This window comes from Hemicordylus capensis, chromosome 1, assembly GCF_027244095.1.
Source record: "Hemicordylus capensis ecotype Gifberg chromosome 1, rHemCap1.1.pri, whole genome shotgun sequence".
Taxonomy (NCBI): Eukaryota; Metazoa; Chordata; class Lepidosauria; order Squamata; family Cordylidae; genus Hemicordylus; species Hemicordylus capensis.
In genome coordinates this window covers 304,720,612-304,748,068 of record NC_069657.1, presented here as the reverse complement: position 1 = coordinate 304,748,068, position 27,457 = coordinate 304,720,612, and the positions used below count along the sequence as shown (strand labels likewise).

General features: G+C 42.4%; 1 protein-coding gene across 5 annotated transcripts in view; it reads right to left on the bottom strand.

The window, feature by feature from the left end:
- The window catches only part of SMAP1 (small ArfGAP 1), a 169,703-nt gene that overhangs the window by 25,732 nt on the left and 116,514 nt on the right, over positions 1-27,457 (bottom strand). For all 5 annotated transcript variants that reach the window (XM_053286762.1, XM_053286761.1, XM_053286763.1 and 2 more), the window contains one exon: positions 2,037-2,121. In XM_053286762.1, the coding sequence (XP_053142737.1) occupies positions 2,037-2,121 (85 nt within the window). The remainder of the gene's footprint in view (positions 1-2,036; positions 2,122-27,457) is intronic.

Sequence of the window (27,457 nt, the reverse complement as noted above, 5' to 3'; positions counted from 1 at the left end):
ACTCTATAAGGCAGAGGTGAGAGTGTGAGTGAGAGATTGATTGACTGATTGATTGATTCAACTTCCAGGAGGCAAACATTACACCACAAGTAGTTTCCTTTTGATTCTGGAACCCAAAACAAAAGTCTGGCCACCATGAACTCTATCTGCCTGCTCTAAGGGAGAGGATGGCTCATTTGTCAAAACTGTTGAGGTGGGGAAACTAGGAAGTTAGACTCTCTCTTGGTATTGTATTATATATCATCAATGGAGAATTTAAGAAATCAGGATTCAACACATTACCAAAAAAAGTCCAATTCAATGTATGGGAAATGAAGTGAAATGTCACTTCCATTCATAAAAGGGGTGCTGGTGGTTTCTATTAACTTCCCCTTCTATTGGCAGCATCTTGCATCATGCTATTTCTGCATGTCCCCAGACCCTCAGGATCAGTCTGTTGGGAAATGCTGTTTCAGTCACCATTCTTTGGATGGGTTTTTTCTGTTTTAAGCAAACCTAGATGTTTTCTATGAAGAAAAATGCAGAGGCCTGAAGTACACTACATGGTTTTATAGCTTAAATACTCTTTTCACTAGGTTTGCTTTTTAATCTGTTAAAATGAAGTTGCTGCTAAAAGTTCCAAGACTGGTTTGTATGAACGGATTTGGAAACAATTCTTTACACTGCCAAATTCATTGTAAAGTTCACAGTCACACTAGAAGTTATCCTAGTCAGTAGCTAAGACAAAATTTCTGTGGCAAAAAGGATATATTTAGGACAGAACTTTCAAGGTCAGGTCAAGGAAAAATATAAAACCTAGCACTCTTTTCAAAAAACGTTTTCTTTAGCTAAAGTCCTTAGCTAGATACAAGCGACTGGAATAAGGATACTATATTTTGGCAGTTGAAAAGGAGCTTTATTGCCTGCTACATATTAAATGTCTTTATAACAGATGCTGCTTTGAGATTTAAAAGTATTATGGCATAAGTATACTCCCTGTTGTATTATAGGATGCTCAAGAATACAGTGAGTTGCATCCAGACTTTGGGCACAGTGGCGTACTATCAGCAGAAGTTCATTCCATAACTGCAGAATTGCGGAAGGAGTCCTTGCATGAGGAATTTCCACCAATGATGTGCCGCTGCACCACTACGAACAGCTCACATAATCCCACCCACTATGAACAGCTCACATAATGTATACCTCATTCAATGGCATGTTACTAAGTTACTTGTAGTTGAGAAATCTCAACCTGGCAAGAGCTCTGGATACCCTTCCCTACTCTCCTTAGGACAGGAGAGATTAATCAAAGCTGTACATGGAATTCAGTACAACGTGAGCTCATTCCTCAACTTCCATCACCTCTAATTTTTATATACTTATTATGATGGAATCTAGTTCAATGATCCATCTGTGGTAGTGATGAAAAAAGTGATGCTGAGCTGGGGAAAACACCAAATGCAATATATAGTGGCAAATTAGTTGGCAAATGGCAAAAGTCCACAATACTTTGTTGAGAATACCATAATTCCTCCAGAATTGTCCCTGAATCTGAAACACATTGGTTACAGCGAATCACCAAGATCTGCTGGTTCACAATTTACATTAACTCACACAAGCCCTCATTACATGGTTCTTTGGATTTGGGGGTAGAATCTGAGCGGAGGGGAGCAGTGTTCAACAGAAACTGCACAATGATCACACTGATGTGAATGAGATCTTTATCTCAGAGAAATATAGCAAGGCAAGCCTAACTTTAACATACACACACTTTTTAAAAGTGCAAGTGTCACATTCCACAAATGCTTTGAAGATCACTTTGATACTTTCCCTTCCCTAAGGAACTCATTATTTGCAGTTTAGTAAAGACAGCACTGACAGGCACTGGCCCACTTCCATCCCCCCCTCCGCCACCCTAAGTAAATCAGCAGTCTACTAACACCACTGTTTTAGAGTTTAACCAATAATATCTGCCAGCAAATGGAACATCAAGCCATTTCATTTATTGCAGCACAACTCTTGTTGCAGTCACTTTTATATAAGCAAAAACTACTTACCAAGTCCTAAAAGATCGACAGTGGATTCTTGTGCTTTCTTAGGACTTGCTTTAAGTTCCAATTGCTGATCCTCTTTCTTCTGAGGCTTTATTTTTTTTTTTTAAAGACAAGAAAACCAAAAACCGTTTTAAAGAAAAATTTGTCTTAATATCCCCAGAATAAAAAAGTTAAATACACCACAAATGTGTGATCTTATTCAGCCTCACTTTTAACTTGGAGATTTTATTTCTTACGAAGCTGTATCCACACTACCATGACTGGAAGGCAGGACTTTTCTGCCCCTCCTCCCCACACCAGCCCTCTGTGCTCCTTCATAAAAGCTGCTTCTTCATTTAGCAGATTCTCTGCTCCCCTTCCAGCCAGCCACGCCACATGCCACCCTCTTTCCAAGGTCCCCCAAGTCTCAGAAGTAGCTTTTTGGAGGGCACAAAGAGTTGCAATGGCGAGACAGCAGGAAAGTCCCTTCCATAAGCTTCCTTCTGTTTTTGTGAGCCCATCAGGCAGACTGGGGAGGAGGATGGCAAAACAGCCTTTTTTGAATCAGTGTGTGTGAGCAAGTGTTATAAATGCAACACAGTATTCATATACAGTGGTCCCTCAACTTACGTAAATAATCCATTCCGAACGCACATTCGGAGGTCGAAATTTTCGTAAGTCGAGGAGCGCACCACGGAAGTCTCAAAACACTCGTAATTCGAGGAAGCCGCATCTAAACATTCGTAGGTCAAGTAAGCTGATTCTAAACCGGCAACTACTTCCGGTCTTTTTTGTCGCTCGTAACTCGGAAAAAACGCAAGTTGAGTAGTTCGTAGGTCGAGGGATTACTGTAAAAGTATTCTGAGTGTTTCACATACGTTCTCACAGGTTTTCTTAGAACAATACTCTCTCAGCCTCAGGATAAAGGCCACTTGCCTAAAGTCACCTAGCAAGCAAATGGCTACAGTGAAATTTTGAACTTGGGACCCCCTGGCCCACAACTTATAAACTTAGCCACTACATTACACCAGCTTTCATGTTTTACACCAGACCTTTTTTACATCACTCCTGGTCACGTCCGTCTGGTTCAGGCAGGTGATGGACCAGTGTGACCAAGAGGAGCGAGCAAACAAAGCAGGGCCAGGTTGTTTCCTCTTCCTGATCACTCCAGTCCATTGCCTGCCCAAGCCAAACAGACACGCCCAGGTGGAGGTGGGAACAAACCCACCCCTGCCTTGCTTGCTCACTCTTCCTCCTGGCTGTGTTGGTCCATTACCTGCCTGAGCAAGAAAGCCATGACCAGGAAGAGGAGGAAGCAACCCACCTCACCTTACTTGCTCATTCTCCTCCTGGTCATGTCTATCTAATGCCTGGCTCAGGCACCATGGTTTTACCAAACAGTATTTTAAATTTCTATTTTAAAAGTGATATATTGTTTTAAACAGTTACTTACCCAGGCATTCAACACACAAGATTAACCAAACACACAGGTTTTACCTTGCACAATCCCTCAGATATCTACAGCCCCAACATGGGTATCAAATGGCATTTACTAAAAGCGGCATACCATGCAAGGCACAATGAAGCAATATTATGCTCCATGTCAGTTGCAATCCTGCTGAAACAGAGAACTACTACAGGCTGTTCACACATGCATGTTCACCACATGCGATTGCAACATCAAGTGGTTATAGCCCTATTCAGACACGATGGAAATATAGCCCTGCACTACCAGAAATCCTGCCCCAGCACATCGCTCACCTCACAGCTCACTGTTACAGTGGCATTTGTCTGCAGCAGGAAATACAACAGTAATGGTGGGCACTTCTGTGATTGCCAGCTGTAATGATCCATTGAGGAGGGAAGTATAGTTGTCACACTAGGGGGATCCCCATGGTAGTATGTGGGAATCTGACTACACTTGCCCCTTGATTATGGTCCCTGCCCACTACCTAAGTGCCAAAGCTAGTTGTGCCACAGAAAATCTTGAAGGGGATACAAAGTGGGAAAAGACCAAACAATTATTTGATACAGAGAATGCAAAAACTTCCAGCAGCCAAATAAAGACGCAGATATAACGCATAATTATGGATGTGCTAATGAGCTTCTCATCCTCTTTCATGGACAGCAATCTGTTTCAGTTTTGAAGAAAACTATTGCTAGGGTTTCATCTGCACTGACATTTTTGTAAGCATAATTTTGTAAGCAGTTTATAAACCCGCTTTGCCCAGGTTTTCCAATTGTGGTTTGCTGTTCACTATAGTTAATGAAAACACTGGTGCAGATTTAACACTAACAATAGTTACCATCAAAACTAAGAGAGGAAGGGGTGTTGGCTAGAAAGGACAACAAGAGGAGGAATGTGTGGACCCACAAGGCAGCCCTCTGTTACCAAGTAGTTTGGCAGTTAGATAGCATTATGTCTGCCCTGCGTCTCAGTAAAGCATAAGGAGGAGGCAAGACAGATTCCAAGTGCTGAAACCCATATATATGCAAATTCCATCTTCTTCAGAAGGCCACCACAAATAAATTCTCCTACAGCAAGTCCTTTCCATGAAGAAGATCCCACAGAACATGTTAATGTCAAATACCTTTCTAGAACTGGAAGGGCAACATTTACCATTTTATTTGGTTACACCAAAGATATTTGGCTCTGATTCATGGTTCACAGCTACTGTCAGTTCAGAAATAATTAGAGTTTAAATGCTTTTCCACTAATAAGATCAGCACACATGCTATTTGTATTCTAACAAATGCAAAACTCAGTCAACTGTGAATTAATATTCATCCATTTATAATGTACTAAACATTTTATATCACAGAAATTTTATAAATGTAATTTCTATAGAATAATGTAGAACAGATGTCTCATTCAAATAAACCAAGTCTTCATTAGCAGAAGCTCCAGCAGCTTAGGTGCTCATAATTTATACAGATTCTCAATATAATTTAATCAGATATCGCCACAAGAGCTGCATTTGTTTTGCCATTTTACATAGTTGGGCAGCTTAAAGAGGGCTTTTTTAGAAGATTCAAAGTGAGATAACCAAATTGCAACTTTCCTTCTAATTTAAATTTGTTAGCAGTAAACTAAAGGCAGCACATGAAGTTATATAAGCATAAAATTATGTGCACACCCAAGTTGTCTCCCCAACACACCTGTCCCCACCCATACCTGCAAATCCTCAAACTCAGAGCAGTATGTTTGAAGACAATACAGAAATGCCACAGGAAAAGCCTAAACCCACGATAGTTGCTTCCTAATCCACTTCATATCAAGCCAAATATCAATTCCAGATTCCATCCCTGAACTATCAGGCCACTTTGGCAAACTGCTGTCCAAGGAGTTGAACAGCTCAAAACTATGTTTCAGCTGTCACTTTTTCAGATCTCTGTCCACTGTGAATAGCACATTATTGTCATCATGTCATATAAAGTAGATTGAGATCCTAACTGAAATTGCTTCCAGCTCCAGGGGTTAGACAAGCTCATGGGGAACAAGTGTATTAACAGCTACTAGCCTTGATGGCTATGTGCCACTTTCAGATTCAGGGGCAGTATGCCTCTGAATACTGCAGTGTGAGAGGAGGCACGCCTTCATTGTAGGCTTGAGGCCACTGTGGGAAACAGGATGCTGGACCAGATAGGGGGACTTGGTCCTGATCCAGCAAGGCTTTTCTTATATTCTAAGAAAGCAGTATACGCTGCTAGAAACCTCTCTGTGAATGGCATACAAACATAACCATTTGGTTAAGAGACCATAAGCTAATGTACAGTATACTACAACATAGAACACTCCTATATAAAGAGATGAAGTGATAAAAGCACATCCAACCTACAAACATTCCTTAAGTTTTAGAAGCAAATCTGCTTGCCAATGATGGCTTAAACTGGAGACAGAGATGAAGGCAATACCTTAAATGTAAACGGTAGGATTATTTTTACCAGTTTAGTGACCTCATTACAACTGTGTCATACATTAACAAAAAGCATTTGCATGGAGAACATTAACACACCTTATGTGATGAAAAAGAAGACTAAAGTTACACTGATGTGTGAAGCAATGCAGAGACATTTGTAACTATGCTTGCAACTCTGAAATGAACGCAAGGCAGAGATTCATTTATCAGCAATGTTCCCTCTAACAGGGATTCCCAGATGTTATTGACCACAACTTCCAGAATCCACAAGCAAAGGCCAGTGTAGCTGGGGATTCTGGGAGTTGTAGTCAACATTATCTGGGAATCCCTGTTAGAAGGAAAGTCAGGTTGCTTACCTGTAACAGTAGTTCTTGTGGTGGTCCATTGTCCTTCACACAAAGGATGCCTGCACCTGCATAGACAGACCCCGGGGAACCTTCTAGAGCTGTTAGAACCTTGAGCAGTGACCCCACTCCCATAATGACATATCGTCTCCTCAGACATACCTCCCTCAGTCCCTGACCGCCACAATCAACAAAATACAGGTAAGTAACCGTTACAGCGGGGAGAGAGGGATGTGTGAAGGACAGTGGACCACTACAAAAACTACTGTGACAGGTAAGCAACCTAACTTTCTTAGTAGTGGTCCTATTATCCTCCACACTAAGGAGATTAGCAAGCTACTCACCAGGATGGTGGGCGTAGTGGGCATCTACTGAACGACAGATTCTAGGACTGCTGTCCCAAACTGAGTGCGCCCTCTGGATCTGGTATCCAGGGCATAGTGGCGGACAAAGGACAACAAACCTTTCCAGGTCACTGCTCTACAGATGGCGTCCAGGTGAATCCCGTGGAGGTAAGCTGTAAAAGTAGCTATGGCTCTCGTTGAATGTGCTCTGATAGAGGGCGATGGCATTTTCTTTGCCATAACATATGCCTGACGGATTGCATCTGTGATCTACACAGATAACCGCTCTGAAGAAAGACTTACTTCTCTTTGTTAGGACCCACATTGTGGATGAATAAAGAGTGTGATTGTCTAAAGGAACTTGTGTGATGGAGAATGAGAGGGCAAAGAATGAGTGTGCCCGGAATGTCGTCGTTCTGAGGAAGGTGAAGGAAAGAACTCTGGGAGGCAGATGTCCTGGGAAATGTGGTATTGAAAGAAAACTTTCAGTAGGTATCTAGCCATAGCAGCACCTTTTCCTGTTGGAAGGGGATGAACGGGGGGTCAGCTCATAGGGCTTGCAATTCTGATATGCATCAAGCTGACATAATTGGCGGGAGAAAGGATATCTTAATGGTTAACAACTTCAAGGAGCATGAAGCCATGGGCTCAAACGGCCTGTGCATAAGTGAGGATAAAACTAACTTTAAGTCCCAAGGTGGAGCTAGCCTAGGGGCTGGTGGGTATAAACAAAGAAACCTTTAAACTTTTTAACAGAAACCGAGCATCTGGCCCTCTTAGAGTAGGATGACTTCATCCTTTGGGTATTCTTGCTAACAGGAGTAGATGGCTCATGAAAGGATCTATATGGCTAGTACATCTTGGTGGTTCTTGTTGATGGAAAGGCTGGAAATTGGATCTTTGACTTGCCTATGGAGTCCAAGTGCGCTGTTTATTTGGGTGCTGTGAGAAAGATTGAATCCCCATAGATGTAGCTGTTGTCTTGAGTTTATGGATCCTTTCCAGGCTGTCGTCTGTTTCCTTCCCAAAATGATTTTCACAATCAAATGGAAGGTCCTCGATTCGGAGTTTGGCCTCGGGGCCAAGAGAGGTGGATTTAAGCCAAGCATGTTGTCGGAGAGCTATAGCTGCAGCCATGGTCCGGGAGCAACAGTCCGCTTCATGTCTTGCCAAATGTAATTGCTGGGACCTTCATTCAAAAAGGTCATGGTAGCTTCCTTCCAGTCAGGAGAGAGCTGCTGGACAAACGGCTCGAGTTTCTCAAGAATGAAAATTTGTATAGCCTGCCATACATCATTGGTAATTTGCTATGTGGAGTTGGAGGCTTGCCGTGGCATAAACATGCCTCCTGAAGGAATCAAGCTTTCCCATCAGGGTCAGAAGGAGCTATTAGCAGCTTCTGCTTAACACCTTGCTGGGATGGCTCCACCACAATAAAGTTCAGCTTAGGATGTAAAAATAAGTATGGTGCATCAACCTGATGGACTCTATACAGATTATCCAGCTTTTTAAATGTCGGTTGAATGTATGCTGGTTTGGACCACGTTGCATTGACTACCTCCGTGACTGTAGGCAGAAGTGGTAGTGAGAGAGGAAGGCCTGACCAGGCCAAAAACCAGGTCAGCCGTTTCATGTTTCAGCTGCTGGGTTTCCAGGCCTAGGGCAGACACCATATGCTGCACCTGCTCTGAGTAAGGTCTACAATCCTCAGGAGCTTGCCTGTCTCCATCTGGTGGATCCTCTGGTGAATGCAAGACTGGTTGCCCAACAGGATCTTTATTAGTGGATGAGGTAGCATCTACATCTGATTCAGAATCAGGGGCTGTCTCATGTATAGGTGGAGTTGCTCTGGTAACCGTAGCTGGCTTGGCTGGCTGCTGCGGTGCCTTCAGGTTCTGGATGATAGGAACTGCTTTCTCCTCTTTACTCATTTTTGGGGTGTTGTATTTTGGAGTAGAGATCTGGATAAGTGGGACCTAGAATGTGAATGAGACTCAGGCTTCCTTGAGGAACCATAATTACATTCCCATCTTTCCCCCTCTGAGCTCCAGCAGCATCTCCTTTTGGTAGCCCAATGGTGCTCTCAGCTCCATAAATATATGCTGGAAGGGAGGTCTGTGGCAGATACTGTAGAGAGTAAGGTTGCTGCCAATAAGAGGACTAGCAATACTCTTCCCTCTGCCAGAGTTTGTAAGGGTGCTTCCTCCTAGACCGCAGTTCCCAATCTCGGTACTGATCTGAGTGCTCTGACTCAGTACTGAAGCTGTACTCATCAGGATCCCAGCCTAAGCTACCTCCCTCTGAGCTATAGTCAGGATCGCGATACTCCTCCTCCAAATCTGACTCCTCAAATAGTGGGGAGGTAATCACAGAAACAGTTGCTAGTTTGGGCGGCTCCAAGTGCTTTGTTTTGTGGCACTTCTTTGAGCTCACCCCCTCCTTCACTGCCAGTCGCTTGGGTGCCTTTGAACCCAACATTAGCTTCAGGTTTGTGTGCGAGTCTCTCTCCTACTTCATGGGCAGCAGGCCCTTTCCGGGGCTGACCAGTAACATAGAGGCGTCTCCGGTGTGGGGAGGGAGTTCTCCAGTGGATGCTAGTAAGGTGCTGACAGGATGACTCCAAGGTGGGAGGTTGCAGGGCTGTTGTAGCAGAGAGAGCCCTTTCCCACAGGAGCACTCTGAGGTGTGAAGCCCTATTTTTCCTGGCCTGTCTAGTAAAGGCCTTGTAGAAGGTGAAGATGTCTGTTTGATGAGTCTCCCCCAAACAAGCCAGGCAGGCATCGTGGCTGTCAGAGGCAGGGAGTTTGGCCAAACAAGAGACACAAAGTTTGATGCGTGGCTTAGAAGCCATAACACGCCTGAAGTGCCTGAGAAAAATAAAAGGGCACGGGGGCACCAAAGCAAATAAACACGCAAAATGTAATAGCAAGGAGTATAACATGATAGAAGTGAAAATAAATGTAAACAAACTAAGATGAAACAAGGGGAAAAACAATACTAACTTGGAGGGACTCTTTTTCTTTTAAACACAGCTCAGGCCTCAGAATGAAAAAATCAAGGCAGAAGGTCCTCCGATGTCCCTGTTGCGGCAGTCGGAAGAAGACTGAGGGAGGGATGTCTGAGGAGAGGATATGTCATTGTGGGGGTGGAGCCACTGCTCAAGGTTCTAACAGCTCTAGAAGGTTCCCCGGGGTCTGTCTACGCAGGCACAGACATCTTTAGTGTGGAGGACAATAGGACCACTACCAAGAACACTGTTTATCAAAATGTTAATTTTTTGGAAAGTGCACTTTGACCAAATGAAATTTAAATCTACTTTCTTGCCTGTCCAGCACTGTTTGCTTCTAATGATCTCCCTTAAACATGAAGATATCTGAAAGAAAATCCCATATTTCATGTTTAGCTGTCATTTAACCCCCCACATATTTTTCAAGGGAGTCAGGAAAAATTCAAGATACACTGTAATGCACTCTTGAACACCAAACTTCACAATTGCTGTTTGGCTACACAGGAACCAACCACTCATATTTGTGAGATAGGGAATGCAGCTGAAAAAGCCTCTGAGCCCATGTACTCCCTCTTCCTCCCCCCTCTCCCACTCTGGCACAGAGCTGATATACAACAAACTTTGTTTTCATAGCTCTGCACATTATCTGGAACCAAGAGCCATGGATTACAAGCCAATATATGAAACCAATTTAATCCCAGTTGCATACCTTATTTTCTAAACCATAGTTAAACTATTGTGGTTTATCAAAGAAAGATTCCTGGGTGTGCAAGGTAAGAAGAGAGTGCACAGTCTCACAGCTTATTTGGGCCAGGGTCATAATGCATGGTTTGTTGAATTGAATGAACCTAATGAAAATTTATAGCTATATTTACAATATAATTTTTGGGTTGAAGGTCAAATACCAGTTCTATAGGGTGTGTGTGTACACACATGCACAATACATTAAAAAAACTAAAACAATGTCTCAATGACTGCTTTACTAATTTAAAAAGGCTTTTTATAAGTTGCATCATAATCTACTGCTACATTTATAAACAAGAATCAAATTCAACTTAATAGTATCAACAACAACAACATCACCTCATTCTAATTAAACCGGAAAAAACTCTTTAGTTAATTGAACCCAAATAAACAAACCAGGAAGCAACATATTGCGAACTACTACATTTGTGTATGCAACTCTGAGACCGAATTTATTGGAATGTGATTATTCCAGGATATGGAACTGACAATGGAATCTGTAAAATGAAATAATTATGGATCTGGTCAGTAAGAGTTTTTCAAAGGCAGAGTCTAACAAAATAAAAGGCTGCTTTATTTTAAATCTTTGGAGAAGCAGTTTGTGATCACTGTCAAAGCAAATTTCACCTCTTCACAGTTGAGCATGTCCTTGCTGTCAATACAAGTGATATTTAAAGTTGCTCATAAGAGTTCTTCATTGATCCAAGACAGTCTTCATAGAGAAAAAAAATTAAAAGTTGAGGTATACTTGAAATGTGAAAATATTGTGCTTAAGAAGCAGGCAGTATTCACGATCTGTAGCACGAGTCTCTATAAAGAGCTTGAATAATGTCCTCTGAACAATCACCACAAGGGGTGATCTGCTTCCCAAATTTCTGAAGAAAATTCATTCAACAACATTTTAAACTTGAGTAAGTTTAGCTACCAAAATCAATAGCTCACTAGCTTAGGCAGAAACCAGAGGAGTAAATGATGCAGCATGTTATTCCATAGTAGATGAAATCAATGAGAAGTTGAAAGCCAGACCAAAAAGAAACAAGTTGTTCTAGTAAGAATGAATCAGCCTACCTTCATTTCACTGTTTCTACAACTGGACTAAATCTGTTGCAGATTGAGGTCTACAAGTTAGATATCTTGCGCCTCAAATGTTCATGTATCCACCATCTTGGATCGGGGTGGTCGTCATCATTACAAACAGCACCATTGAGGTGTCCCTGTGTGTCACTCACTACGGCTGTTCCAAATTTGGTTCTAATCGGTTAGGCAGCTCTCAAGTTAGTGCATTTGCGCCTCCAAAGTTTACGTGTCTGCCATCTTGAACTGGGGTGGATAACATCATTTTTATTTATTTTATTTATTGTTGGATTTATATACCGCCTTTCGTTAAAAACAACCCCAAGGCTGTTTACAAAAGTTAAAAAACATACAATAAAATGACAGTAAAAACAATTAAGCTAAAAATATAAAACAAATCTAATTTAAAAACTATAAAATACATGCATAAAAACTATAAATGGATAAAAACACATAGAAGCAGCAATAGAAACAGTCATGTAAAAGCCTGGATAAAAAGCCAAGATTTAAGAAGCTTTCTAAAAACTGTGATGGAGTCCGAGGAGCAAATGGCCACCGGGAGAGCATTCCAACGTCTGGGGGAAGCAACAGGGAAGGCCCTGTCCCGAGTGCACAACAGCCGATCCTCCTTCATTGTCGGCACCCAGAGCAGAACCCCCTTAGGAACACAGGAACATAGGAAGCTGCCATATACTGAGTCAGACTATTGGTCTATCTAGCTCAGTATTGTCTTCACAGACTGGCAGTGACTTCTCCAAGGTTGCAGGCAGGACTCTCTCTCAGCCCTATCTTGGAGAAGCCAGGGAGGGAACTTTGAAACATTCTGCTCTTCCCAGAGCGGCTCCATCCCCTGAGGGGAATATCTTTCAGTGCTCACACTTCTAGTCTCCCTTTCATATGCAACCAGGGCAGACCCTGCTTAGCTAAGGGGACAAGTCATGCTTGCTACCACAATACCAGCTCTCCTCCCCTTAGATGACCTTGTCAAGTGGGCAGCAACCCTTGGGAGCAGGCGGTCCCTCAAGTACCCCTTGTGATGAAGTATCATCACAAACTTCGCCATTGAGGTGTCCCTATGTGTCCCTACTGCTGTAGAAAATTTGGTTCAAATCGGTTAAGCGGTTCACAAGTTAATTCACTTGTACCTCAAAGGTTTATGGTTCCGCCATCTTGAATCAGGATGGATGACATCATCACAAACTACACTGAGGTGTCCCTGTGTGTCACTCACTACAACTGTACCTAATTTGGTTCAAATCAGTTAGACAGTCCACAAGTTAGCCCACTTGTGCCTCAAAAGTTTATGCATCCACCATCATGGATCAGGGTGGGTGACATTATCACAAACTATGCCACTGAGGTATCCCTACAACTGTACCCAATTTAGTTCATATTGGTCCAGGTGTTGCAAAGTTGATTGAGGGGAGGGGAGAACACCACATACACACACACATAGTATGCTGGGTGATCTCATAAGCCTACTGGAAAAATAGGCTAAAAAGGAAAAATTCTGTGAAATCCTTTTTTCTGTCACAGGGCACTCCAACGCATCAGGATAGCACCTCCTCCTGAAATAGTAGGCACAGTCTAGCATCAAATTTCGGCTTCTTCAACAGGAGGGGCTACCCCAGCCTTCCAGACTGGACTAAGGAAGAGAAGCAGTAACCTCTTGGTTCATATGTAACACACATGCAGTACAAATACATCTAACATTGGCAACTTATAACAATAAATCCGAACGTTGGAAGGAGAGGGAGGGTGCGCGCGCACATACACACACACACCCCTCCCAGAATTTCCTATCTCATATATATTTTCAAGACAGAAGCCTTTAAAAAACCCTGGTAGAAGATGATGAGATTTCAACATCCTGAAAGAATACTGTAATGGGTGGGATACCTTCCAGAAGTCACAGAAGTTTTCCCACTCTCCTGCAGCTCCTGAGGATGAAACTGATGGGCTTCCAAACAAGTGCAGAAGCAAAAAGTGAACACTTCCTACAAGAAAGCTTGATCCCTCAGAAATAGGCAATTATAGGCCTGTCTCCAATCTCCCATGCTTGGCTACGGTGATTGAGAAGGTGGTGGCTTCTCAGCATCCCACTTCAAACTAGTTTTCGGGCAGGCTTTGGGGTGGAGACTGCCTTAGCTGGACTAATGGATGATCTGCAAAGGGGAATTTACAGAGGGAGTGTGACTCCGTTGATCCTTTTGGATCTCTCATCAGCTTTCGATACTATTGACCATGGTATCCTTCTAGATCATGGGGGGGGGGGGCGGCATAGGGGGCATTGCTTTGCAGTGGTTCTGCTCATACCTTTCGGGCAGATTCCAGAAGGTGTTACTTGGAGATGGCTGCTCTACGAAGTGAGCACTTTTGTATAGTGTCTCTCAGGATTTCTCCATGTCAACTTTATCAGGCAATGGCATAACTTCCCTAAATGCTTGCCTTGAAGTAGTAATGGGCTGGATGAGGGATAACAAACTGAAACTGAATCCAAACAAGACAGAGGTGCTCATTGTAGGAAGTCGCAGTTTGGGAAACGGGGTAGATCTGCCTGTTCTGGATGGGATTACACTCCCCTGGAAGGAACAGGTTCACGGTATGGGAGTACTTCTGGACCCAACCCTCTCTCGGATACTTCAGGTAGAGGCAATGGCCAGGAGAGCTTTCTACTATTTTAACGATCAGGCAGTAACAGCCTTTCCTTTCCTGTAAAGAGTGAACCAGAAGTGTACCCTGTCCTGACTGACAGGCTAGGGATCAGTCACTCAGCACATGATGGGGTGGGACCTAGAGGGTCATGAGGCAGGAAGAGAAGCATGTCTTTGTGGAGAAGCAGCTAGGCGAAAGGTGAGAGAGGATTGCAGGAAGGTTTAGTGAGGAGCAGTGGAATTTTGCTGCGTCATGGTCAACAGCTAGCCTGGAGAATTCTCTCATGGAAGGACATCTGCAGATCCTTGAGAGTCAGGATCACAGGAAACTTGAATTCTCTCCTAGAGTTTGGGGTGAGTTCAAGGGGGAAGGAAGCCAGGGCTTCAGACTTCTGGAAATTTAGTCTAGGGAACTGTTTGCTAGTCAGTTTGCATCAGAAATTTATTTTTGCTTGTGTGTGCCTTTTGCATATCTTTACAACTGTTCTATGGTGTTTTATCTGTAATGCAACTAAGCTAAGAAACACTGCGCCTGCGCCATTCCAACAGGGCGCTACAAGTCTTTGTAAACTCTTAAAGGTGCTTTTTGTTATTTTATTACATCTGTGTACTTTGCAACTGAGTAACCATGATTTTTAAAGTGTGCTGCCCCAATATCATCTGAGGGTGTGTGTTTTTTTTTAAGTATTCTGGCAGCTACTGAGTGATCCTTTTACCTGTAACTAAAAGCTGGGAAAGCCTCAGACGGAAACAGTTGGTAGTATTTTGAATAAAGTTTATTTTTCTTTTTTGTTCTTTGCAATTTTAACCAGCCTCTGAGTGGATTTTTAACTCAGGAAAGTGGGGCTGGAAAGGCGTTTACTCTGGTGCAAACACACCTCAATTTGATCATTCAGCTACCATGGTTTCTCACCATGTGTGAGCCTGCAAATGGAAGCTTTTTGTACTTCAATAGAAAGTCTCCCTGGAATTCCACCCAAATCCATGGGGTGGTGGTGGTTAAACTCTGTAATAACTGGGGTGGGGTGGGTGACAGCGAATAAGCTACTAAGTACAGGAAGGTTTAAAGGAACAGCCTTTGTGGGTGAAAGCATAGAGGGGATGATTCTGAATTTTTCTTCCCCTCAACATGGGCTGGCTCTAAGACAAAGGCTGAGTTAAATCCTCTACAATCAGCTTTGGCTGCTTCACCAACTGCACCCTTTCCTAGAAGTGAGTGACCCTAAGACAGTGGTGCACATGCTAGTAACCTCAAGGTTTGACTACTGCAATGCACTCTATGTGGGGCTGCCTTTGTATGTGGTCCAGAAACAACAATTAGTGCAGAATGCCGCTGCCAGATTGGTCTTCGGGACATCCTGAAGAGACCATATTACTCCAGTTTTTAAAAAAAATACACAGGTTGCCAATAGGTTTTCGGGCAAAAGTGCAAGTTACTACCTATGAAGCCCTTAACAGCTTGGGCCCAGGGTATTTAAGAGAATACATTCTTCGTTATGAACCCCACCACCTATTAAGATCTTCAAGGGAGGTTCTTTTGAGGGTGCTGCTGGCTCGTCTGGCGATGACTCAAAGGTGAGCGTTCTCTGTAGTTGCCTCAGAGCTGTGGAATGCACTTCCGGTTGAGATTAGAGCTGCTCCATCCTTGTTGGCTTTTAGGAAAAAACTGAAGACAAATCTCTTCAGACAAGCTTTTTAGCCATCTAGTAGTTTTTATGGGCAGCTATTTTAATCTGAACTTTTTATATGTTTTAATTGTTTTTAAATGTCTTGGTTTATTTTATTGTTGTGAGACTTTGGTAGTGGGCAGTATACAAATATGTTAAATAAAAATTAAGATTCTCCCCCCAAAGCCTGCATCTGCAGAAAAGAACATATCAATTTTATAATTTTTTTATGCAGACATCCGTAATTTGAATTCTTTATTGGAATTTAGGAGAGCCCTAAAAACCTACCTGTTCAGCCTGGCCTTCCAGTGCTCTTAAATTGTTTTAAAGGGTCTTTGATGTTTGTGAACCACTCTGAGCTATTTTGTAAGGGTGGTCTAAAAATCAAACAAACAAATAAATAAATAATGCCTAGCAAAGGTATTCAGAGATGCCCAGGTGCCTACATATCTCCTCTACAGCAGGGCTTCCCTGGAAGGTTGAGGAAGCATCTGCCCTTCAAACGTAATGAGCAATGTGATCCAGCTGGAGGCAGTTTCCCCAGCTGGAGGCAGTTTCCTCAGTTCCTGAGCCATTTGGACACTTTTTTGCCCAGGATGTATAATGACTTAGATTGGTCAACTTAGATTTCTGCATTATGGCTGTTTATTTAGCTAAAAGGTAGAAAAAGGAAGGTAAGTAATGTGGTATGGTCAGAGATGCCAGAACAAGTATTTGGGGGTGGAAGAGTTGACGAATAACCCCTCTCTTAGTCACCGATCTAAAGCAACCCAAGGACCAGGAAGATACAGAGAACTTCAAAATCTTACTTTCACCTCTTCCCACTTGTCTGAACAAGATGCAGCATGCTGCTAGTGCAAGTACTCAAAATCTGAAAGGCAACAGAATGCTATACATTTCTTTTCTAACCAGGATTTCAGTTATTGTTTAGTTAGTCCTCAGCCTCTTAGTCCAATAATTGCCAAGTGTCCTACCATTTATCTTCTTGTTTCCTTCAGCTTAGCTCAATAATTAAAAGAAATCGCATATTATGTTAAAGATATGGAGGAATTGTGTTTCATCAACTTTGCAACTCATGTTCATACAAAAATCAAATGCATCTTAAACTAGCTTCAAAGAAGCATAAGAGGTCAGCTTATCATATCATATCATAGATCGGATTCAACTACAAATCCACTCTCAAAAAGTTATGAACAACTCTTCAAGGTTAACTTAATTCTGTTTTAGAAATAGAATGCCTTTGTCAACATCAAGTGAGAGTAGTTTACCCAATTCAAGAAGGTATAGATACTCTTTCACAGATTCTGATCCAAGTTTTAAAATGTTGCCTCTAATGAAAACACCATACTACTTGTCATACCTCTAGAAGAGTCTGAAATCCAAATGTTTTGAGATATTCTGATTACATTAATAGTATTTTGCATTTACGCAAGGCTTGCAAAGTTTCCATAATTACTGAACAAAAGCTTATTTTGCTCTCATTAGGTACTAACTGTTTTATATAAACGAATTGAATTCAGTCCCTCTTTATTACCTCGATGGCAATAATGTTTTAAAATAATTGCCTAACATTTCAGAACTCCCTTGAGGCAAGAAAGTAATGTTAGCAATTTTATATAGATTTGCAACAGTCCTACAGATTTGTTTTTTTAACTTCTAGGACCTTTTCATATTACTTAGTTCAATAAGTATGCATTAAAAAGCAATTATTCCTGCTGAAGGATCCTTGTCTGAAACACTTTAGTACTTTTTGCTAACAAAATATATTGGTATAGTATTAATGCAAACTTCAGGTTAACATAATGATTACTGCACTAGAGCTCATGTTTTCATATATGTCTCAATGGGTGTTTCTCTCCAGTGTGCCAAGTGATCTACGATTCTACCTCTTATTAGTATTTTTGTATTTTGCTAATCTTAATTGTACTTGTCCTTCAACTAGGGGATTCTAGCTGGCTTGTCATTCAATCATTTTCTGTAAGCTCCAGTTTCCATTCTAGAAATATCCAGATTCTAAAAGTCTGGTGTATATGTTTTATATACATTCCAAACAATAGTGCCATCTCCCTATTTTTTATTTTTTTTAAATTAAGTCTCAGAAGAGGATTTTTGATCCTGACTTTGTAACATATAAGCTGCAGAATTTTATGCAGAAAGCCCTACCTCAGTCTCATGATGGATGCAAACCCATGTACACTTTCTTGAACAAAGTTTTCACTGAGCTAAATTGATTTTACTTTCAAGTAAACAGTTGTAGAAGCTGGTCGAGTCTGCACTTGGCTTAAAGGTGTGACAAAAATGCTTTTCTATGGTTAATGCAATCATATATCAACAATCAATCAATCAAATAAATAAGTATGACCCTCAACTTAATGCAAGCATAAAGTGGCCCTTAGAACTATTAGAGTGGTGCATCCCTAGTTTATCTGATCTGGTCCACCATCCAGTCCAGGGGCATAACTACTATTAGGCAAGGGGAGGCAGCTGCCTGGGGGCCCCCACATCTTGAGGGGCCCCCCAGAGGCAAGTCACATGACTATATATTGTGAAGTGTGTGTATCAGCAAGGGGCCCGTTTTAAAATTTTGTCTCTAGGCCCACTCCAGCCTTGTTACGCCCCTGATCCAGTCCAAGTCTTGATGAACTCTATGCTTTCTAGTCCTATCTGTGTTCCTCTTAGTTTCCCTGTTTGTAGCACTTTCCCCTATATTCTCACTTCTTGTTGCAGTTTAGATTAGAGCAATATACCACAAAGCTCCCACCAGTGCCAACTCTCCCACCCATCTCCTGATGACGACAACATGGAGAAATAGTTTGGGTGTCATCAGCATACAGAAAACTCCCTGCACCAAATCTCCTGATGATGTCTCCCAGCATCCTGCCCTCCCTCAGAGAAGCATTTATAATTTCTATCAGGCCTTCTACAACAATCTCTCTGACAGATAGTTGGACAAGGGTCAAGAGAACAGGTCATGGACCGCACCACTCTAGGCAGCTTGTCCACATCATCAGGAATCACAAAATAGAACTGATCCAGCCTAACCACATAAGAAGAGTTTCTGGATACCTCCGATTCAGACACTGCAATAATTGTGTAATCCGAGTCTAAATCGACCTGAATACAAGAGATTTTGTTCACAAAGAACTCAACACAGCAGGTAACTGATAGTTCCAAATGCCAATTCAGAGAGGAGGGGAATGTACTAGACCCCTCACAACCCTGAACAACTCTGCTGGACGTGAGCTTGTAGACACAATATGGGCAGAAAAGAATTGCTTCTTTACTGCACGTATTGTCAGAGCATAGGTCTTTAAAGGCACTCTGTCTTAATCTGTCAGATTAAAGCCAAGTCTTTCTCCACTTGTGCTTTTTGTCTACCTTGCCGCTTAATCTCCCATAGAGCTTCCGTATACCAAGGGGCCAGTTTCGAACCAGGTCGGAAAGGACCCTTACGAGTGATCAAATCTACTGCCTGGTGAATTGGCTATTCCAATTCTCCAGCAGGGCATCAACAGGATCACCAGCAGAGCCAATACTAAATCCTTCCAAGGCTTTTTGGAATCCTATTGGATCTAATAACCTTTTTGGGTGGACCATCCTAATAGGGCCCTCAGCCCTGCTGTGGTGGGACGTGATTGTGAGTCCAACCTTAACCAGATGGTGTCCATCCATGACAATGGGGTAATCACAGGAGTCTCTACCCATGGAACACCACCCTGATCAGAGTAAAAGACAAAATCAAACGTGTGACCTGCAACATGCATTGGTCCTGAGACCACTTGGGATAGGCCCATAGTGGTCATGGCCACTATGAACTGATGAGGTGCTCTGGACAAATTGGCTCCAAAATGAAAGTCACCCACCACCACCACAAGTCTGGGAGACTCCAATGCCAACCCTCTGACCAAGTCCATGAGCTCAGTTAGAGACTCTGTTGGGCAACGGGGGTTATCAGTACACCAACAGAAGTCCCAATCTATCCCTGGTCCCCAAACTTAAGTACATACGTTCAATATGGTAAGATACTTCAACAGGGATCCTGATAAGGGGGATCTTCTTCTTATAGGCCACTCACTCCACCTCCCCATCCATGTCCCCTCACCTGTTCCTCTAGAGATTAACCTGAAGGGAGAAGCTGTGACCAGACTGGGCCACCAGCCTCCCGCAGCCAAATCTCTGTGATACACACCAAGTTGACCCCTTCATCCATAATCAAATCATGGATTATTTCTGGTTTATTCTGGACCAACCTGGCATTACAAAGGAACAAGGTGAGGCTCTGTGGGTAGTTGGCACTGCTCCCCGAGGTCAAAGACCTGGCAGGACAGCCGGAAGGGGAGATAGCTATTAAATTTCTGATTTCCCTTCCCCTGTAACGGCCTGCTGACCTGCCAACAGGGTGGATAAAATCAATGATTTTTTTAAATATTTAAATCATATTTTTAAAATTTTAAATCAGATTTTTTTATTTAAATCAGACTTTTTAAATAAAATGCTTTTTGAGGGGTAATCTATCTAAAGATAGTTTCGTATTTAAGCTACATTATAGTCCAAAGGTTATTCATCAAGAAATAAGGATTAGTTTTTAATTATGTAGCATGAAGCTATATTTATGCAATGTTTAAATATTTTGGTAAATGAATTACATTAATCCATTCACAATGTCATGCTCTCCCAGATGTTTTGGTAAGATTATTTTGGACATTTTTCTATCTAGAAGAGGAGCAAAAATGAAACCTTCATCTGCTTGTAAATATTAAGATTATATCAGCAAGAATGAGTCCTTATGTAAAAAACTATTATTTAAATCTAGTCTTATTGACTAGTGATTTAAATCGTGATTTAAATCAAATCCACCCTGCCTGCCAACATTACGCCTATTCCCCACAACCACTGGAATAGCTGCCCCAGAGTAAATAGACATGTTGAGGCCATCTCCACTAAATGAGATGAAACAAGCAAGTTTTTAACATTCTAGATATCTAGTAGACTGACCATTTTTTGGACAAACAAGTCAATTTCGCATGATTATAGGCTAAACAATCCTCTACTTATTTATCTATGTTGCTCATCTACCACCTCTATCCCATTTAACCCCATCCACATTTGGTAGTTTTATATCAGTTTCTTCTAGAACTTATTTGAAGAAAATAGAAAGCATTCAATTTTCTTTCCTCCTTAGTGGCTTCTCTCTAGGCTATCACAAAAACAGGCAGTTGATCGATATAAGATTGTCAAGCAGACTTGAGTAATTATTTGTTTTCTGGTGTTCAACATGGGAATTAATGATTTCACAAAACACTCTAGATAACAAAATGTCATTCTCAGGAAAGTTTTTTACAAATGTTGAACAGAAAATTCTTTAGAAAATACCATATATACTAGACTGTGTTAAAGATTAGAATAAGCTAAGCAAGAAGTCTATGAATCTCACAACACAAACAACTGGGGGAAATATTCTAATGAATGCCATTTTAAAAACTGCAACAGAGCCAAACAAACCTTGATAGCACCTTGCAATTAAATGCTGAAGGGTGTTTGGAAGCAACAGACAAGGAGGATTCTCCTGTTGAACCAACTGATAGCATTATGCAGAACTAAGAGCTAGCTCTCACCTATAGAAGCTGAGAAGGTGGTTACAAGAGCAAATGTTTTTAGACCCCCAGTAGACAGAAAGAAAATATTACCACACTTGCTGTAAGATGTACATGCTACATGTATGTATCTGTTTTTGAACTAACTCAGGGAAATTTACTCAAAACTTGTAAATGTGAACAAACAGACTATAGTCTAGACAAAGGCAAGAAAAAGCTAGGGTGCCTCAGAGGAGCAACATATTTTAAAGTAAGGCTTTTGAAAACAAGAGATAAAATGTATTTGTGAAAAGCAGTGGCATCATGTACACTCTAGTATTTGGCAACCTCGTTACAACCACAGTTGCATAGAGAGTGAAGGCGTTCCTAGGGCAATTAAGGAGGGAGAGGGAGCAAGGGGGTAAAGGAAATAGTAGCTGGGCAGCAGGCCCTGGCATGCAGATGGAAAGAGTGGGAGAAGCAGGGGAGAAAGACTGAGAAAAGGTAATCAACAAGAGCTTTGATATCTGTCCTCAAACTGCTGTTTTGTGTATGAAACTGGGAAGATTCAGAGCTGCCAGCGGCAAAGGTTTTGCCAAAGCAGCAGGCAAGGAGAGGAAGGAAGGTGCCAGCTAGGCACCAAATTCCAAGGTCCATGGTGTGCCCACACCAAACAAAAGGGAGCAGTGAGTTTCCCAGATAGACAAGCACAAGGATTAGCCCACCACAAGCCCACATAGTGAACAGCCCACCTTCAGTGGCTCAAGGATTTCACTCCAAAGTCCAAAGGACTCTCAGGCAATCAAACACACGGATTAGCTCGTGGCAGGCACACGCAGAGAAGAACTGAAGCACTCTTTGTTCCAAGAATGTCCAGGGCTGCTCTGGGCTAGTTTCCCCACATAAGGAATGCTGAAGGATACTGATTTCGACTCAGCTGTCCTGAATTCCACAGTAATGTTCCACCTTAGGAACTCAGCAATTCAGTGATTCATTTTAGGGGAAAGGATTTGAACATACAGGCAGGTGCTCAGCTGGGGAGATCTCTGAGCAGTACAAGGGGGCATATGCTATTGTACCAAGTCCGAACATAAGAAAAGCCCTGCTGGATCAGGCCCAAGGACCACCTAGTCCAGCATCCTGTTTCACACAGTGGCCCACCAGATGCCACTGGAAGCCTACAGGCAGGAGTTGAGGGCATGCCCGCTCTCATGCTGTTACTCCCCTGCAACTGCTACACAGAGGCATCCTGCCTTTGAGGCTGAAGGTGGCCTATAGCCCTTCAACTAGTGGCTGATGATAGTCCTCTCCTCTATGAAGTTATCCAAACCCCTCTTAAAGCCATCCAGGCTCTTGGCTGTCACCACATCTTGTGGCAGAGCATTCCACAAGTTGATTATGTATTGTGTGAAAAAAGTACCACCGTTTGTTGGTACTAGATTTCCTGGCAATCAATTTCATGGGATGACTCCTGGTTCTAGTGTTATATGAGAGAGAGAAGAATTTCCCTCTATCCACTTTCTCCACTCCATGCATGATTTTATAGACCTCTATCATGTCTCCCCACAGGTGTCTTTTTTTCTAAACTAAAGAGCCCCAGGTGTTGTAGCCTTGCCTCATAAGAAAGGTGCTCTAGGCCCCTGATCATCTTGGTTGCCCTCTTCTGCAGCTTTTCCAGTTCTACAATGTCCTTTTTTAGATGTGGTGACCAAAGTCTGTATAATTGATTTTGGACTAGACTCTGGGATGTGTGTCCCCTGCTTCTTAGGAGCACTCTTTGTCTTTTAAGACTTTCTGCTATATCAGGAACTCTGGCTTCATTAAGAATGCATGTAATTCAGAGTGGGTGCATCACTTTTTCCTAGGTAGCTTTTACATCCGTTCAGGATTTGCAGACCATTGGTGCCATCTTGCTCAATACCATCTACACTGACTGGCAACAGTTCTCCAAGGTTTCAGGCAGGATTCTTTCCTGGTCCTACCTGGAGATGCCAGGGGCTGAACCTGGGACCTTCTGAATGCAAAGTAGATGCTCTACCACTGAGCTACAGCCCTATTTTACTTTAAATAAACATTTTTTAGACAGGTAGAGTCTGTCTGCTGACTGAAACAATACAGACAATTGAAACATGATGCAGCGGTTTGATCCAAAACCAAAAGTAACTGGCCCTATCCACTCCCAGCACAATACTTCCAGTGACTGTTGCTGGTATCTGTCTGTTTCTTTTTAGATTGTGAACCCTTTGGGGACAGGGAGCCATCTTATTTAACTATATTTCTCTGTGTAAACTGCCCTGAGCCATTTTTGGAAGGGCGGTATAGAAACTGAATTAATTAATCAATTAATTAATGAATGAAAAGTCAACTTCCTTCCTAGCAGCAAGTGTTTGTTCATGCACTTGTTCACTTAGCCATTTCTGAGCAGAAGCCCGAGTTCCAGGAGGAGAGAGTGGAAGGGAAAGGAGAGGGGAGAGAGAGGCTGCCTGGAACAAAAGAATGCTTGCACTTTTTTATTCAACAGCCCCATCCAAGTTATGGGTTGCAAACTATATAAGTGCCCCAGCTAAAATGACCACATTTTCTAGAGGAATCAAAGAACTAAGAAGTCTTCTTCAACAACAACATGACCTTCAAGGGTTTTGCGTTTGACTTCATTGGGTCAGGGCTAGGATAGGTGCTGCCAGAATCAGCAATGCTTCAATTTTGTTAAAGTTAACTTTGGTTCCTAGGAATGTGCACGAACCACGGTTCAAACACATTTTGGGAGCGGAGCCTGGGAGCTTTAAAGAAAGATGAGAGCAGGTCCTTACCTGCTCTCTGCCACCCCATACAGCTTCCTGCTGGGGCAACGCAAGTCGCAAGAAGCCCCACATGGCATCAGCATTCATGGTGTCTGTGCATGCATGGGCACCATTTGTATGGTCAGCAACACCATGCTGACCATGCATATGGTGCCCATGCATTTACGAACATCATGTGCATGCTGATGCCATGTGGGGCTCCTTGAGATCTGTGGCGCCCCAACAGGAAGCTGTATGGGGTGGTGGAGAGCAGGTAAGGACCAGCAGTTCTCTTCCTTAAAGTTCCCAGGTCCTGCTCCCAAAATGTGCTTCAAACCGCAGTTCGTGCACATCCCAAATGGTTTCTTAAAGAAAACTAGGGTGGCACCACAGATGATCATCCAATCTAGGTTTGTTCCACCATATCCTGGTTTGTTCATGTCCTGTCCCTTCTCTTTACTTTCGGATGCATTCCAGGCTGCTTTGCTCTGCCCTAGAGCTTAACAAGGCTTTGCTCCCTCAGCTGTTGCCCAACCACTGGTCTTGATTTGGAAGGGGGCACATAAGCTCAGCATGAATTTCTTCAGAGCTCTCTGGCAGCTTCTGGCACACTTCAAACGAGATGAACAGCTTCGTCGTCCCCTCCCACATCTACAGTCACTTACTAAGCACAGTTAATGATTTCGTACCCTCTCCAAAGTGTAACCCATTTCACACAAAATATATTTTAAAGCTGCTGTTACAAACACAACTGCCACTCCCCACCCACCAAGAAATCACTAACACTTATTTTCAAGATGCAACTCACCAGAGCATACATGTATTTTGCAGCAATGAGAACATTTGAGGCAACTACACATTAAGTGGTGCAGTGGGGAATTGCTTGACTAACAAGCAGTAGGCTGCCGGTTTGAATCCCCACTAGTACTATATCAGGCAGCAGTGATATAGGAAGATGCTGAAAGGCACCATCTCATTCTGCGTGGGAGGAGGCAATGGTAAACCCCTTCTGTATTCTACCAAAGAAAACCACAGGGCTGTGTGGGCACCAGGAGTTAACACCGACTTGACAGCACACTTTACCTATACATTTAGAGTGATGTGATTTAACTGGTGATAAATGTTTTGGACAAAAAAACGCACATTTAAAATTCCTTAACTGACCCCTTCTCTCCACCTTCAACACTTTTCTGTGATGTTTTGCTTCAGGGTAAAAATCAAATGGGATGTGCTTGATCTATCTGCATATGTTTGCATGTGCTTATCCGACAGAGGTCTTTAATTACCTTGGCTAAAAAATTCTGCATTTAAAAGGGTCAATAATTCCAGCAACTGTATTACTAGACAAAGAATGGAGAAGTGATCTAAGGAGTTGCTAAGTAGATTAACCAAGATTGTATGTTCTGAGCTGGCACAAACAAGCCATGCTCACCGCCTAGAAAGGTTGCCTTTCATGGCTACTCTGCACTACCATCTGAGTGGTGGTTCCGTGGAGTAAGAGTCAAACAAACCAGGATTCCAGGTTCAGACATAATATCCAACTATAGTTAGAAGAAACCAAGATTGACAAACCAGCTTCAATCCTTGAGTAAAAATCTTGGCTAGAGTGCCCCAAATAGTCACCATTATAGTTAATTCATTGACTGCAGTGAATTGTCAAGTTTCACTCATTCAAAATTTGAGTTAAAATAATCGATATATAGATGAAAAACAAGCGATACAGGGAAGAAAGAGTTCCAAATATCTTTGGAAGCATGAGAGCTAGAAGCATCAAATCTACAATTCTTGGCTTTACACTGGTTTGCCTCAAATGTCTTACGGGCTAGCATGTGGCCTGTCAGGCATATTTTATGGAATGTGCAGATTCCTTTGCATTATCTTCATGAAAAACAAAATATTAGAATATACTAAATACTACCTAAATGAAAATATGTTTATGTAATAAGAGCTTTTCCAATTTCCAGTTTCCTGTTTTCTATTTCCTTATATACTAAAACTATGGGTAGAGAAGATTGCTGCTATTCTCTCTAAAGATATGCAGTTCTCATAACTGCTGACAATTATTTATTGATATGAGAATGAAGATTTGCAATTCATATTATTAAAAGCTTGTAACTCGTTTTAACCCTCATTACCAGAAGCCAATATACAAAGTCATGATTACTGGTCATGAAAGTTAATTTCATTTTCCTTTAAGCTGTCATTTAATCTTTTAGTATTCATAATTACTGCATGAACAAGAACTGTCACTCAAAGAGATCCAGAACATGCTAATGTTAAAATGATAATGTTTATCTGGCCTCATGCATTATACAAGCCCTTAACAGTTTGAGTCCAGGCTATTTAAGAGAGCACCTCCTTTGTCATGAACCCTGCCACCTTACGATCTGGTTACGGTTGCCACCAGCTCATCTGGTGGCGACTCAGGACTGGGCCTTCTCTGTGGCTGCCCCAGGGCTTTGTAATATGTTCCTTGCTGAAAATAAAAGCATCTTCTCTGTTTTCAGGAAGACCCTCAAGACTCTCCTGTTCTTGCAAGCTTTTAATTAGAATTAATTTTAATAATTTGTTTTAATAACTGTTTTATACTATCAATCTGATCTAATCGATAGCTATATTGATAGCTATATCGATAGCATTCTCTTCAATCGATTCTGTTATATAAATAATTATCTAAGGCGTACCCGTGGCTAATCCCATGTGTGACAGCTCTTGCAAGAGCTTGCAAGCACAAGCGCCGTAGTGACTGGGCAGTGGGGATTCCATATACAGATAGGCAAGAGGAGCCTGCGAGAGCAGAGCCACCATGGTGATTGGGCAGTGTGGATTCCATATGCAGATAGTGGGGAGGATCCTTTGATGGTTAAGGTCAGTTGGAATGCAACTGTTACTGATCAGAAGATGTTAATTGTAGAGGAGAGAAGAGAGAGAGAGAGAGAGAGAGAGAGAGAGAGAGAGAGAGAGAGAGAAAGTATATAGATAGGGAGGGAGGGGGGAGGGCAGGGGTCTGCAAAGAGAGAGGTCATGAGGGAGGAAAGATCCCCGTAAGGAGAAGGAGGCTGCCGTTGTGTGGATTAGATGAGGAAACAAGATCAGTTAACTCAGGAAGAGAAAGGGGAAGAAAGACAGGGGAAGAGCAAGTGGAGGAGCGAGAAAGAAGGGAGGGGAAGAAAGAAAGAAGAGCGCAGGATGGGCCCAAGCGTGTCAGCAGCCTGAGGGGAACGAGTGGCTATGGCAGCAGCAAGGAAGGGTCCAGTCAACCACTGCTGCAGGGAGGCAGGCAATCAAGCGATGGGCCCGCCTGTCAATGGCTTGAGGGGAACGAGCGGTTATGGTGG